Source organism: Octodon degus, unplaced genomic scaffold (assembly GCF_000260255.1).
Source record: "Octodon degus isolate 3935 unplaced genomic scaffold, OctDeg1.0 scaffold00153, whole genome shotgun sequence".
NCBI classification, from domain to species: Eukaryota; Metazoa; Chordata; class Mammalia; order Rodentia; family Octodontidae; genus Octodon; species Octodon degus.
The window spans coordinates 1,512,546-1,527,333 of NW_004524729.1; the positions used below are offsets into that span (position 1 = coordinate 1,512,546).

Genomic DNA, 14,788 nt, shown 5'->3' on the forward strand with positions numbered 1-14,788 from the left:
AGATGTTATTAATTCAGGGATTTCTTTTTTCATTTCCAATCTGAGTTCCTCTGTACCTTTCTGCAGTTGTTTCTTTATTTCAGAAGCCGTTGATTCATTGATTTCAGCTGTGTGATTCCCAGTTTGTTCTGTGTTAGTGTCCTCTGCACTTGTTATGGGTAGGCTTGGGGTCTGAGTTTGCATTTTGCTCCTTCTCATTGTCACTTTGTGTAGCACTGCCTTGAGACCTTTGTTGTAGAGCTTTGGTGTAGTTATAACCTTAGCACCTACTGAAGTTCAGGTGCAGATCTACAAAGTTTGGGTTTATCCAGCTGTGCCTGGCTTGGGTTTGGCTGCTGTGCTCAGCTCCTTCCTGCTGCCGCCCTTGGGAGTGATCCTGTTGTGCCCCTCTGGCAAGATGTTCTGCTCCTGGACTAGCTGGGTGGTTCTGTCCCCTACTCTCTCTGCAGGGATTGCAGTTGTAGGGTTTCACCCCAGACCTGTATGCCAGGCCTGAGCTGAGTCTGGAGGGGACAAGGTGGAGTAGGGGGGAGGAGGAAGCTCTCCCACACACTCACCAGGCCTGGGCTAGGACTGGATGGGGGGGGGGGTTCCCAGAATGCGGCAGAAATTCTCACTCAGCAGGCCGGAGTAGGGGTGCTGCGGAGTGGTGGTAGGGGTCCCAAGGGGGTGGAAGAGGGTCTCACCCATGCAGCGCCTGGGCTGGGACTGCAGGTCTCACTGGTGCAGGGTAGCCGGAAGCCTCTGTGTGTTCTGAATTGTCTCCATAAGCCGCGCCTTCCCCGCCCGGCGCTGGGATGTGTTCTCCTGGCATCTGCCGCGTGTTTGTTACTCCTCTTGGTGACTTGGGCTCCTGGAGGTGTGCGGAGCTCACACCCATCAGGGGTGGCTTCTGGTGCATGCATGCGCTCAGGCCTACCCCGCCGAGCAGCCTGCTCATGCCCTCCAGGCTCAGCGTCCTGCCTGCTGGATGGGTCGGAGACTGGACTCCACTCCCTGCTGTCCAAGGCCCTCACACAGGAATGCGGTCCCGCGTGTGCAGATCCACGGTCCTGCCTGCTTGTTCAACTATAATGGTGGATGGGCCGATCAAATAGCTCAGCGGATTAAAGCGCCAGTTGAGGCAGGCGCGGGGGTCAGAGGTTTGATCCCTGGCCTGCCGTGCCGGCCCCGCCCCCAGGGTGCGCTGAGACGGAGATTGAGATGGTGTGGTGGTGTGCACCTGCAATCCCAGCTTTTGGGAGGCTGAACACAGGCAGATGACCACGAGACTGATCTACGTAGTGAGACCCTGTAGACCCTGTAATAAGATAATAAATAAATAAATAACTGATGGAAATCTGACTTAAATGCTTGATTTTTTTTTATTTATTATTTATTTTATTTATTTATTTTGTGTGTGTGTGTGGCCAGCTCAGCCCACCAGGGGGCGGGGCTGGCTGGCATGTGGTGCTGGGGGATTGAACCGTGGTCCCTGTGCTTTGCTTAGCTTAGCTTGTTCTAAGTAGGTGCTTTAGACCACTGAGCCATCTCACCAGCCCCTTAAATGCTTGATTGTGGTCTGGGAGGCTGAGACAAGTGCAAGCCCTGTGCAACTTGGTGAGACCTCTCTCCGAGTAAGGCAGAGAAGAAGGAGGAGGAGGAGATGATGGTGGGGCTAGAGATGTAGCTTAGGCACAGGCTCTGGGTTCAATCCCTGATACTGCAAGAGAAGAAAAGGGACCGTGAGACCATTTCACTGGAAAGGTCAGGGGTGACCTCTGTTGCTTTTGCCTCCAAGTCCCAGAGCTCCCGGGGCTCCAGCTTCTGCTCTGCAATCAGTGGGCACGGCGTCGTGAGGATGGCCTTGTCCAATCCACCATCCCTGTGGGCATCCCCGGAAGCTGGGCTGACCAGAGGTCCCCTCCCCACAGCAGGAGGTAGACCAGGATCCTCCTCCCACTTCCTGGGTGCGCTGGCCTTGATCCTGGTCTCAAAGACCTCCATCAGGACCCCAAGAAAGGGATCCATTAGGGGCTGGAGAGATGGCTCAGTGGTCTAAAGCACCTCCTTGGAACAAGCTTGGCAAAGCACAGGGACCGCGGTTCGATGCCCCAGCACCACATGCCAGCCAGCTGCACCCCCTGGTGGGCTGAGCTGGCCACACACACACACACACACACACACACACTAAATAAATAAATGTTAAAAAAAAATTAAAAAAAAAAAAAGGGATCCATTAGACCACTGGGGACTGAGTTGGCTCAGTGTCATGCAGAGGCCCCCAGACCTCTGGTCCCAACTCTGCTGATCGTGGGGGTGGGTCATGGGGGTGGAGGTGGCTGGGAGAGTGGGCCACCAGTGCTGCTGTCTGAAGGTCCTGCCCAGAGCCCCTCTCTGGGACACCTGCTCACAGCCACTGAGCCCTGGGAAGGGGGCATCTGTGGGGCAGCAGCTGGAGTCATCGGCTGCCTCAACTGCTTCCTGAGGGAGCCATGGACGGGTAGCCCAGGTGTGCACTGCACACAGGCGTGGGTACCCTGAGGTTACGGTCAGAGCCGAAAAGCTCCTGTTGTCTAAGGGTGTCACATTTTGGTGTGTGTGGTGACACTGCTGCAGACAGACCCACTGTGCTGTGGGCGCCTGCAAGCACAGCTGGTGCCCTGGCGTGTGGAGCAGAGCGCGTGATGAAGATGACATGCAGCCACGTGCTGGTATTCGTTGTTCTCTATTTTTAATCAGTGCTAGAGCGCGGGCTTAGCACGCTCAGCGCTGTGGCTTTGGAGCAAAGCGGCCAGGCGGGCGGGGAGGTAGGCGCGTGCCTGTGATCCCAGCACTCGGGAGGCTGAGGCAGGACTGCCCGAGTTGGAGGCCAGCCTGGGCTACAGAGTGAGCTCAAGGCCAGCCTCAGCTGCATAGCAAGACTCTAAAAAAACCGGAGAGAGACCAAGTGGCCGTACCCGGTGTCCCTGGCACCAGCCTGTCTGTCACCTTTGCTGTAGCTCAGTGGTACCAAAAGCCATGGAGTGGTCACCCTGTCCTCTCTTGGGACAAGTTCCCACAAGGACCAAATCAGACAGCGGCACATTTCTGAGGACTCATCCGTAGCTGGGGGACTCAGGCCTGTGACTGTCATTGTGGTTTTTGTCTTTACTTTTTGGGCTGGGAAGGGCTGAAGGTTTGAGACAGGGTCTCACTATGCAGTTCATACTGGCCTTGAAATCACCCTGTAGCCCAGGCTGGTCTCGAACTCCCGGTGATCCTTCTGCCTCTGCCTCCTGAGTACTGGGATCACAGGCGTGCGCCACCATGCCTGACTTGCGCACCTATGACTATGGGAGGAGCCACTAGTGATTCCCAGTCCCTGAAGCCTAAGAGGTCCATCATGGTCTCCAGCCCCCTCTGAGGGCAGATCCTGCCTGGCTGAGACCAGACCAGCGTTCAGAGCTGAGGACAGGGGCCACGCTGCAGGCAGAGGCCGGGGGGCTCCGCTTCTGGGCCCTGATCGCTTCCAGAACCTTCTCTCCACGCATAGGCGCTGGAGCGCAGCCTGCAGCCTCCACAGCTGGGGCGGCCCTGCCTGCTCTGGCGTTCTGTTTCTGGTATTTGATTTCTGTTGTCGTGGAAACAGGGTGACAAGTGTTGGGTGCGTTGGCGTTTGGTCTTCCGAGTAGTTGACAGCCGGGAGATGCAGCTGGGCTGATGCGTGCCTGTGGGACTGTCACCACCTCATGGGTCGGGTGGAGGCTCCACCGCCTCCCCTGTCCCTGTCTCAGTTCCCTGCCTGGGTCACTGCCTGACCCCCGGCCCAGCGGCAGCTGTTGGAGCCCAGGTGTGGGGCTCCCTCTCTCACTGTATGTTAGGTCACCCTGGGGCAGACGCCCTGCCTGCCGTCCTCCTCCCTGGGGGTTGTTTCCTGGTCACAGCTCAACAAGCCCACAGGGCACTGGGGGTGCAGAGGGAAGTGACAGCTGTGGCCAGCACAGTGCTATCGTGCGTGGCAGCTGGCGTCCTGTGGCCTGGGCCTCACGGCTGTCAGAAAAGTCTCCCAAGATGGAGAGTTGCAAGTCACGGTGGTGTCCCCTCTCACCATATATGATGCCCTGTGTCCCTGCCGCCCTGCCAGAGCCCAGCGGCCTCGCCCAGCCCAGAGCCCGTGGAGCACCCCTGTTGTCCTCTCGGTCGCACCTCCTCACCAGTAAGTCCTCTTGCTTCTTGTGGGCAGCGAAGTTAAATCCAGGCCTTGGTCCATCTCTGCTTTCCAGGGTATTCTTTAGTAAGAACAGACTTGGGCTGGACTTGTCCCAGGATGGAGATGGGGACATCAGTGCCAGGACAGTGGGGAAGGAGAAAGAGGACCCTTGGCTACCTGACTCCAGTCCATAGGGTCATCATTGCACTTGGGGGACGTTTCTGTCACTTTGGTGAGGCGTGTGGACCTCTGGGCCCAAGGGAGAGGGACTTGGGTCCCCAGAACTGGGGTCCCCAGGGATCCTTGAGCTCAGGTTCACTCCTGGTAGGGTTTTCAGAGAGGCCCCGGGGCCTGTGCACAGCGAGTGCGAGGGAGACGCCAACTTTCCTGGAGCAACTCGTCTTTCGGCACAGAGGCTCTGAGAAGTCCTGCGGGGCTGGCATCTGCGCAGCTTGTGGGACCAGCTGTCCCCTGCCACTTCCCTGAGCCTTGCCTGGCTGTGAGGCCCACAACATCCCTGCGTGAGGATACCCCTGCGGACAGGTATTGAGGAACCAGGAGGCATGAGCCTCTTCAGAGCACCCGCGCACCTGCCCCATTAGAGCCCTCTGGGCCTGTTTCTGTCCCTTGGCCTTGGCAGGAGCCTGGGTGTCCCTTCCCAGGCCCAGATGAGAACTCGGAGGCCACAACAGGCTCCAGTTTCTGAAGGCAAAAGTTTACATTAAAAAAAAAAAAAAAATCATTGCAGTCAAAGCCACACTGCCGTGACCCCCTCGGATCTCCCCTGGCGCCTGGCGTGCTCAGCCTGCTGTCCTTGCCACTTTTGGGGCCGCACTGGAGTCCTCCCCTTCACTCTGCCTCACAGTTATGTTTCCTGGTCACTTTGCGGAGGTCACTGTAGTTTTGAGGCCACTGTGTAGACTCGAGAGAGGATGTGGCGCATCTGTCACTGTAGCGCTGTACTTTCATCAGCCGGAGTGCTTGGCTGCCTGACCCAGCAGGGTCCCTGCTCCACTGCGTAGGGTCAGGAATCCTTGGGTGACTTCCGTGCTGACTCTGTGCCCTCCGCTTCCTCCCTCTGGGGTGCTGGATGTGTCTCAGATGTGCGGGCGGGCCTCGATGTGAATGTTGTCATTTAACCACCTCTTCCCAGGCTTGTGGCCGGTCCCCAAGCCCCTGGAGCCCTCCCAGACAGCCCATCATAGGGTGCGTGTCTGTGGTCACTCACAAGGCCTCTCCTGCTGCAGATGTGGAGATGGAGGGTGGCGCCTTGGGCCTCCTTCCTGCAGGACAGACAGACTTTTTTAAATTCAGCTAAGAGGACTCCTCCCGGACACCCTCCCATTCATTATTTGCCACCTGAGATTGCTGTGTCTGAGTTCCCTCCCCCCCAGGCATGCCCCGTGCCTGTGGTGGCCTTTGTGGACGCCCATTCCGTACCCACTGGGAGCAAATGCCACCCGTAGCATGGGCTGCAGTTTCCTGTGACTACTCTAGGAAGTTGGTGCAGAGGCCCACAGCGCTCAGTGGGTGGCAGGAGCCTGACAGTGCGCAGACGCCCTGTACCTTCTTCCTGGCCCTAACCCTTGGGCTGCTCAGCGCTGACCACAGGGGGCACTGACCCAGGCTGAGCAGTGTCCAAGTCATTGTCCCCAAATGTGGAGGTTTGTGTGCTGCTGAATAGGATGAACCTGGAATGTGTTCGAGCAAAATGGTCATTGCTTAAGGAGGTGGAGGATGCCCCAAGGGAACGTCCCTGAAACGGAGGTGGCAAGGGCCCAGTCTGGGAGGATGTTTGGGACAGGGGTCAGGGCCACCTGTCTCACCTCTGCCTGGTCCCTGCGCACAGTAGGTCTGCAACATGGACTGCTGGACACTGTGAACATTTTACGTGTTCCATTTAACTCTGGAACTGGAGGGAGGAGTGATTGGTCTGCTTATTTTAGTCAGTGATTCCTTAGCCATTGGTTTAGAGCCTACTGGGCGTTGGGGCCATCCCTGTGGGCCTACTATGTGCAGAGAAGGGCAGCTTCTGCATTTGGGGAGCTGCTGTCCACGTGGGAGGTTGTGTTCGGTATGTGAAGCAAGGACAGAAGGCATGATTTCAGTGCTGGAGTGAAGCAGGAGCCTCGGCTGGTAGGCTGCCCACGAGGCCTTGGCAGCACAAGGACCCAGCCGGCAGCATCTGAGCGGAAGCCTCCCGCCATGGCTCTGGCACACCTGTGCAGGCACGAGCACTGGAGGAGACGGCCTTGTGGTGCCAGTACCCCAGCGGTGGCCGCGTCCCCTCTGGGCGGTAGCTGTGCGTCTGAGCAGGATGCTGGCTAAATACGTTGCTGGTCTGGCCATCTCTGCCTGGCCCTGCTGTCCCCAGGGTCCAGGGCAGGACTCTTTCTAGGACAAGCAGGCTCCCAGCCTGTCATTTGCTTCCTGGAGGAGGGAGGAGCCTGGTTGCACGGGCAACGGAGGAGAGGCAGGGCCCTGGCCCGGATCACCGTCTCCTCTTCTGCCCTCCCAGCTGCCCTGAGACTCGCGCCAGGCCAGTGTGGGCGTGTGGGTCCTGAAGGAGGTGCTGTACCTGTGACTTGCCTGCCTCCAAGCCTCCTGCCCGACTCCTGTCCACAGGGGACCAGAAAGTGAAGGACAGAAAAACCCTGGTGTCTCCATGCTGAGGAGACCCATCTGCAGGTGCCAGTGTCCTGGGCTGGGCTTTGTCCTGCAGGACCTGGAGGGAGACCCACCGCCTCGGGCCCATAGACTGACAGAGACACAGCCCCACACCTGCCCTCAGCACCTTCAGTTTGCAGCACAGAGGGCAGCTGGGATGTCCACATGGTGCCCTGAAAGGCAGGTCCAGGTGGGCACTGCTTTAAGACCCCTGAGCTGGAAGAAGGCTCCCCAGGAGCAGAGGGAGAGACTGGGGTGCCCTGGGCACACTGGTGCCTGCTACCTACCTGGAACACAAGCACACACCTGTGCATGCGGTGTACACACACACACACACACACACACACACACACACACACACATGCACAGTGACCCCAAAGCTGCCTCTGCTGCTTTTCATGTTTGTCTGGCCTGAGTGTCCTTAGTGGGATTTTTTTGGCATCCAGGGATCACATTCAGGGTCGTGAGCTTGCAGGGCAGGTGCTTGTGCTGCTGAGCTATCTCCCTGACTTCTTCTTAGTGCAGTTGTAGGCTCACAGCAAACCTGAGCGGCAGCTGCAGCCCTGCCCTGCCCTGCATATGGCCTCCTCTGAGTGAGCACCCCACTCCCGCCCCGGCACTGTGTCCACAAGGAAGGACTGTTGTCACCACAGTCTGCAGTCTCCATCTGGGTCACTCTCAAGGTGGTGCACACTACAGATGCAGAGGAATGTGTGGGGACCCGCGTGGCTTGTCCTAGGCTCACCTGGAGTAGCTCCCGCACTCCTCCCGGCCGCCCGTCCTTCCTCCCAGGCCCGGGGAGCTGCGTGTCCTTCTCTTTTTTTTTTTTTTTTAAACATTTATTTATTTATTTGTGTGTGTGTGTGTGTGTGTGTGTGTGTGTGTGTGTGTATGTGTGTGTGTGTGGCCAGCTCAGCCCACCAGGGGGCGGGCTGGCTGGCATGTGTTGCTGGGGGATTGAACCACGGTCCCCGTGCATTGCCAAGCTTGTTTCAAGTAGGTGCTTTAGACCACTGAGCCATCTCTCCAGCCCCAATGTCCTTCTCATTTCCAGTGTGACCCTTCCAGGATGTCACAGAGGTGGTGCCATGCCAGACGGACATAGCCTTTTTAAGCGGGGTTCCTGCACAGGGTAATGAGCTCCAGTGCTTCCTCCATGCCTCCTTGTGGCTGGAGTCTTATTTCTGGGCAGCAAGGACGATTGTCCAGGACTGCTGCCCTGGGGTTCCGCCCCTGGCCTGGGGTTCCTGCCATGCTGCCACCGTGATTCAGTCCCTCAGTTACAGCTGTGCGATTCCTGGAGTGTGCCTTTAACTCTGGGCAGAGTGGCTTCCTGGGCTCCTCCCCATGACCTTTGCCCTCTTAGGCCACGCCCACTGTTTTGCTTGGGGCAGCTCTTCTAACTCTTGACCTGAGTACATTTTGAACCTAGCGTCCAGCGTCATAAATGCCTGGCTCCAGGGGCCTGGTAGGCTGCTACACGTAGAGGCATTGGCAGGAAGATGGAGGTCACCTCTGTGCTAAGTGCTCATGGGGACAAAGAGGATTCAGAGGTTCAGGAGGAAGCAGAGGCTTGGGACACAGCTGGGGCAGAAAAGGTCAAGCAATTAGCTCGCCCCCAGCCCGCCTGAGAATAGACGGCTCAGGAGGAGAGCTGGGGTGGGGGGCAGTCCCCATTCAGGCCTGCAGCCCGGCCTGAGGTGGCTGTGTTGTCCTCTCCAGAGGGCCCTGGAGCAGTGGGGGCTTCAGATCCTGCTGCAGGGCAGGCTGTCTGTTGTTTCTGCACAGAAAATGCAACGTGTGCTAGTGGATTTGCTATTATGAAGCCAGCCTGCTTGGGTCTTGGGGTGACCAGTGGCTGTGTGGGGGACGGTATGTTGTCCCCCACTGCGTTGGTCGGGCTCATCCTCTCTGCTTGTTTTGTGCTCCACTGTGCCAGTTGCTGTTGGATAGCAGGAGCCCAGTGCAGAGCAGGTGCCCAGTAAATCCGTGTGGCCCAAGCACGTCTCCTGCCTTCAGAAATGCACGGGCTTGCGGGGCACCCCGTCAGCTTCCCAGGGCTGTTGGACCAAAGTACCAGAAACTTCTCAGATGAAGACAACGCACAGCTGTTGTCCTACGGCTCTGAAGTCAGAGTCCTAAATCAACGCTGGCTCCTTGGGGGCGGGGCTTAGTAGAGTTGGTTCCCCTGCCCGGTCCAGCTTCTAGAGGCAGCTGCGTCCTCGGCACTGCTCCTTCATCTTTCTTGACTTTTTTTTTTTTTTTAAATAATTTTATTGAGAAACAAATAGCAATGAGACAGTTTCCAAACCGATTAGTAGGACAGTTTCAATAATTAATACATTGCATATTCTTATCTTCATAGTGGTTTTCCATGGTACAAGATGTAGACGTGATATCCTGTCCACACTTATAGTACAAATCTTTCTTCTCATTGAATTGAGAGAAAGTAGCTGTATATCTATCCTATTTTGAATATACAGATTCAACATGGTCCTTCATTTGTATCTCCTTTTGTGGATCTTTCTTGACTGTTGCGTGGTGTCTGGCCCCCCTGCTGCCACTGCCGAGGCACCTGTGCTGCCCACTGGCCCCATTGCACAGCCTCCTCCAGCCACGGTCCCGCGCTCCTGGTTAGGATGTGGACACCTGTGGGCAGCTGGCCCTGTCCATCTTGCATAGAGGCTGTAAACAACAGGAGAACGTAGATCCCGTGCTTTTCGAAGCGAGGCTCTGGAAAGGCACACTGGGCACATGGGAGCTGGAAGTGCTGGTGCATTCACTGGCGAGCTCTCCGTGGAATCTGCTAGGTGGTGGCCAGGCCTGTCTGCTCGAGGCTTGGTGCTGCGCCCTGGGGGACAGCGCAGGCAACCCAGAGCACCAAGGACCAGGACCCTTTAAAACAAGGCATGGCAGAGCCTCTGGCTTTGGAGGCAACTTGAAAGAAAGAGTACACTGGGAATTCGTGTAGGACATGGGGGACCCCACCTAGTTTAGGGCAGGGGGCAGTCTCGATATACCTTCAGCCCCCAGTTCCTTGTTTGGGCACTTACTGGGTGCTGTGGGGTCATGCCCATTAAGGATGTGCTGGACTGGGCCGGGTGAAAGGTCACCTGGGCTCTGTGCCTGTCCTGGTGGAAACGGGGGTGCCAACATGCAGGATCAGTCTTCCCGCACCCCCAACGCCACCTGGTTTTGGAGGAACTTGACCAGGCGAGCTGGCGCTGGAATTCTTTCCCTGGGTGCTGCTTGATGGACTTGCTGCGGCTGCAGCTGTCGATGCGCCACTAGGGGGCGCTATACCCCCAGCAGTCCCCATGTGGTCCACGGGGCCTTTCTATGGCACATGCATAGAGGAGTCCTTTTTTTTTTTTTTTTAATGGCTTAATGATTTAATCTTTTATTTTCTCAGCAGAGTACGATTGGGACCTCCCTGGGTACGCGGGGACAGTGCTGATCAGATTAATTAATACTACTTGTTTCTGCAGACTTCGTCTTGCCTCTCCTGGGTCCGCTGCCCTTCAGGCTGGGCCTGCGGCCGGAGCGGTCCATCAGTGGGTGTCACTTCCTCCCTGCCTCCGGGAGCACTTTGTACAGCTTGCCGGCAAATGCGCGGCTCAGTGGGCCTGGGCTTTGGCCGACACACACTCCCGGGATCCTGGGCTCTGCTTTTGTGAACATTGTGAGTATCTGGTAGGCTTCTCCTGCCACCCACCTTCTGCTGCTTCTGCACTGATTTTGTCCCTCGCCATGCGCTAGCAGTAGATTTTCATGACCGGTGATTGGAATGGCTTTGAAGTACTCAGTAAAAATACAAAAAATGAAAGCAGCCTGATTGACTGGGAGGAATGTGACAAAAACATCCTCCATAAATCAAAGAAGCCGAGTGCAGAAATCAAAGGACTGGCACAGGGATTAGGGAGAGTGTGGCCAGGATGCGGGGGTGGTGGGTAAGAAGCGGGAGGAGACGGGGACGGCGGGGGGCGGGGAGCGGACCTGGCCCCAGGGATGTGTGTCCAAGTGGTGGCAGATTGGGCCAGACTCTGCCAGGCTCCAGAAGAGCCAGCGTTGAACATTGACAGCGGAGCCTGCCCCAGAGTCCCCAAGCAGCCAGCAGCTACCCCAGCAGCCTCCTGTGCTTGTTTTTATTATTTTTAATATAGTTAAATACTTTGGTACTGAGGGTTGAACCCAGGGCCTTCACACTGAGCTATATCCCTGGCTCTTTTTATGTTTTCAACTTGGAGACAAGATCTTGCTAAGTGGTAGAGACTGGACTGGAACTTGCAGTCTTCTGCCCCAGTTTCCCAGAATGCTGGATAACAGGCATTGGCCTCTGTGTCTGGCTGGCTGTACCTATGCTGTCTCGCGGTCCCGGCGTGTCCTTCTGCTGGGCGGGCAGTGTGCTTTTTCCTTTGCAGCCCTGATGGTGGTGTCTGACCGACTGACTCATGGCTGGGGATTCGGGGAAGTCCTCCGTACTTGGGGCGGGTGGGCAGTGCTGCCAGGCCCGTGTGGCTGCCACTGCAGGAGCTCTGTAGAGTGCGGTCATGTTCTCAGCCACCTAGTGAGTGTCTGTGTCCAGGGACTGGCCTGGCGGGCTGTGGTTTGTAGATCATGTCTGGTTTGCAGGGAGGCAGACGCTATGGGAATCCTATGGGAATTGGTGGCCTCAGGTCATGTGACCCTACAGTCCTCTCAACAATTCCCAGTGAGGCCATGGTGGCCTTGGTCCTGATTCCTAAGTGCAGCTTCCGGGTTTGGGGGGTTGGATGGATGACCTTAGACGATGCCGCCCAGCTCTCGGGAACCCAGCGTGGGTGCTGATGGCGGGGCATGAAGGTGCTCACAGCTCAGCTGTCTCTGCGCACACTGTCTGCCTCTGTCAGTTTTCACGAGAGCGGTGTAATCATGCCCAGTTCCTGTCCTAGAGGCTGCTCACCGAGGTACCTCCAGAACCCTGTGTGCCAACCGGTGCCACCCAGGCTGGGGCTTTGGTGAAGGCCAGGTGGCTTCTGGGCAGGGCCTGGTGAATGTGGGATTGGGCTTCTGGAGGTGACAGGGCTGGTGGCTGTCCAGCTCCTCACTGGAGGGCAGAGAAGGCACCAGGTCACCTGGGCAGCTGGTGGACAGCTCAGGGTGTTATGGTGCGCTCGGCCTTGACTCTGGAGCCAGCAGAGGCCGGGCTCGGCCGAGTGTGTGGGGGTAGCTTACGCAGCTGGCTGGGCTCGGCCGAGTGTGTGGGGGTAGCTTACGCAGCTGGCTCTGGAGGACCTGGGGTGAGTGAGAGCCCAGGTGCCCTGCAGGATTCTCCTGGGTGTGTTCAGAGGCTGTGTGGAAGAAGTTGCGTGGGACCGCCTTTCCTCCCTGACGCTCCCATGGTCCTCTGTGAGCCGGGAGCCGGGAGTTTGTCCTCCCCAGGGAGACAGGGACAGTGCCCTTGGAACCCGACGTTCAGCCTGTACCTGGGGACCTTTCTTCCTGCTCCTTTCCACAGATAACTTGTTTTTCTGTGGCTCTAACATGTTTCTGATACCCTAGGGACAGAGGGGAAGAAAAAGCCTGTCTTTCTGGGCCCAAGGGACTCGTGTGTTTAATCTCGGTTCCTGAGCTCCTGCTGTATTCTTGGACATTTATACTCAGGCCAGTTTGGGTGTCAAACCTAGTTTCCAGAGATGGCTGGGTTCACTCTGTGCCCTTTTGGTCATCTTCTGAAGGTGACCAGGGTGGGGACAACAGCGAGGCTCAGAGGCCACAGTGCCTCTCAGCCCTAACTATGGGGCAGAGTCCTCCCCCTTGAGTCGAGGCCACAGCGCTATGGCTGTGCTGGAGTAATTGGGCTCTCGGTGACCCATGACTGCGGGGCTAACGGAAGCTTTATTGGGAACCCTCTTTGCCACCCAGTTAGGCAGCCAGAGGTAGATATGGAGTGAGAAGAGTGGATTCCGGTCCTCCTGACTTCTTGGCCCAGAATTGTCTCCCTGGCTGTGTTTTATCGCAGGCATCCGTTGTCACGGGCTTCTTCCTTCTGCACATGTGCTGGGTGCCAGCAGGGTACAGCTTTGTGCAGCCCCAGGCCAGGGTTGTGGCCAGAGCCTGGTCCCCACACCATCCTTATCGGGGTCAGGGAGGCAGGTGCACTCCACAGCAGCACGACTTGGGGGCAAGTGTGTCTTGGCACTGGGAGCTGTAGGAAGCCCAAAGGGGCTCTGGCGTGCGTGTGCGTGTGCGTGTGCACACGCATTCATGAGTGGGCCTGAGAAGGCGTTCCAGGCAGGCGTGGGAGCGGAGGGTTCACTGGTGAGCAGCAGAAGGTATAGCCAGGCAGGGCTGGTGGGGGTGCCCCGCAGGAGAGGTCTGGAAGGGGCTGCGCGGAGGTCGAGGTGGGGGCGTGTGAGCCACAGCTGGATCCACGAGGGTTCTAGTCTTTGGGAACCACAGAGGAAGGCTGGGTTGGGAGCCATGGGAAATGCCCCCGGGGACTGACATGGCCCCTGTGTGTACCAGAAGAGTTGCTGACACAGGACGGGCAGGGGGCGGAAAACCCAATTCCAGCGCCTTCAGAGCAAAGTAGAATTCACAGGTGCGTTTAGCTGCAAGGCCCAGGGGTGATCCGCTTCAGGTGAGGCTCGATCCAGCACACATATGGTGCCCCCAACTCTGTTTTCGTCTTGTCTTGGCCCCTTTGGCCCGGTGTCTTCCATTTGGGCTCTGTAGCTGGTGATGGGCTATCCCCAACCAGCATCGTTGCTGGGTCACGGCCAGTAGGAAAGACGGCCTGCCTCTCTCTGCATTCCTAGTCTCACTGGCCCTAATGAGGCCACGCCCATTCCCGACTGCATTCCTGGGATGGCTTTGGCGTGGGGCCCTTGCTCCACCTGGGGCTTAAGTACGAGGCCTTGGATGGTGGCAAGAGAGGCTGGTTCTCCCCAGGGAAGGTTGCTGAGTCCGGTCTGATCAGAAGGGTGAGCGCAGCGCCATGGGGAAGAAACAGTGTCTGGGGCAATCAGTCACCCACAGAAGAGAGGAGCCCAGGACTGCACAGGCCAAGGTGGCTGCCCCAGCATAGGGCAGGAAGTGCGGCTCTGCAGACCGGAAGTGCAGCTCTGCAGAACGGAAGTGCGACTCTGCAGACCGGAAGTGCATCCCTGCTGAGGCTGGTGCTCAATCCATATCCTTGGTCCTGCCTCTGTCTTCTTGGCACTGACACCCATGTTGCACTCCTTGCTGTCACATACAGTCCCACAGTAGGGTATGACAGCTGTGTGCATGGATGGGTCGTGCTTGGGGCTTTCTTCCCGGCTTCCTCTCTTGCATAGTAGTTTGCTGTGTCTCAGAGAAAGTCCCAAGAGTCCCCCCAGGCCCCCAGAGCCGTTTCTGTCCCTGACACTGTTGTGTCCTCTGAAGAGCCAGCTGCCACCCCTCGCATCCCCTGCTGTACCTGCGTGGAGCAGCCCGAGCATCTGCCCCTTTTCCATCCCTCTGGCTTTAATTTCATTTCTGCAAGTGCGGTCTGGTGGCACAGTGCCCCTCTCCTCGCCTTCCAGACACAGTGCCGCTGTGGACGTTCTGGAGCGCACCCTTCCATCCCTCTCTCTGCGTTTAGCTGCATAAGCACAGAAATCCGGGCTTGCTTTTTCTGGTTATGTTGTTTACATAAATGCAGTTGGGCCTTCGTATATGTGGGATCCACGTCTCTGGATTCAACCAATGGCACACTGAAAATATCTGAAAAGATAATTGCGTCTGCGGGGACATGGCTAGACTTTCCACTTTAATCATTCCTTAAACAATACAGTATAGCGACTGCATAGCATTTGCATCACCTTCTGGATTATAAGTCTTTAGAGATGATTTAAAGTACCCGGAAGGACACATGGCTTCTATACCCACAATGCACTATTTTTAAAAAAATCTTTTATTTATTTATTTGGCATAGGGTCTTGCTAC

At 57.0% G+C, this 14,788-nt stretch overlaps 1 protein-coding gene across 2 annotated transcripts in view; it reads left to right on the forward strand.

Annotated features, from left to right (window-relative positions):
• The window catches only part of Parvb (parvin beta), a 77,720-nt gene that overhangs the window by 17,647 nt on the left and 45,285 nt on the right, over positions 1-14,788 (forward strand). Inside the window, exon 1 of one of the 2 annotated variants that reach the window (XM_023702570.1) lies at positions 4,156-4,177. The exons of the other annotated variant lie outside the window; for it this stretch is intronic. Within the exon in view, the coding sequence (XP_023558338.1) occupies position 4,177 (1 nt within the window). The 5' untranslated portion in view covers positions 4,156-4,176. Of the gene's footprint in view, positions 1-4,155; positions 4,178-14,788 lie in introns of those variants that run through there. 2 annotated transcript variants of the gene reach the window in all.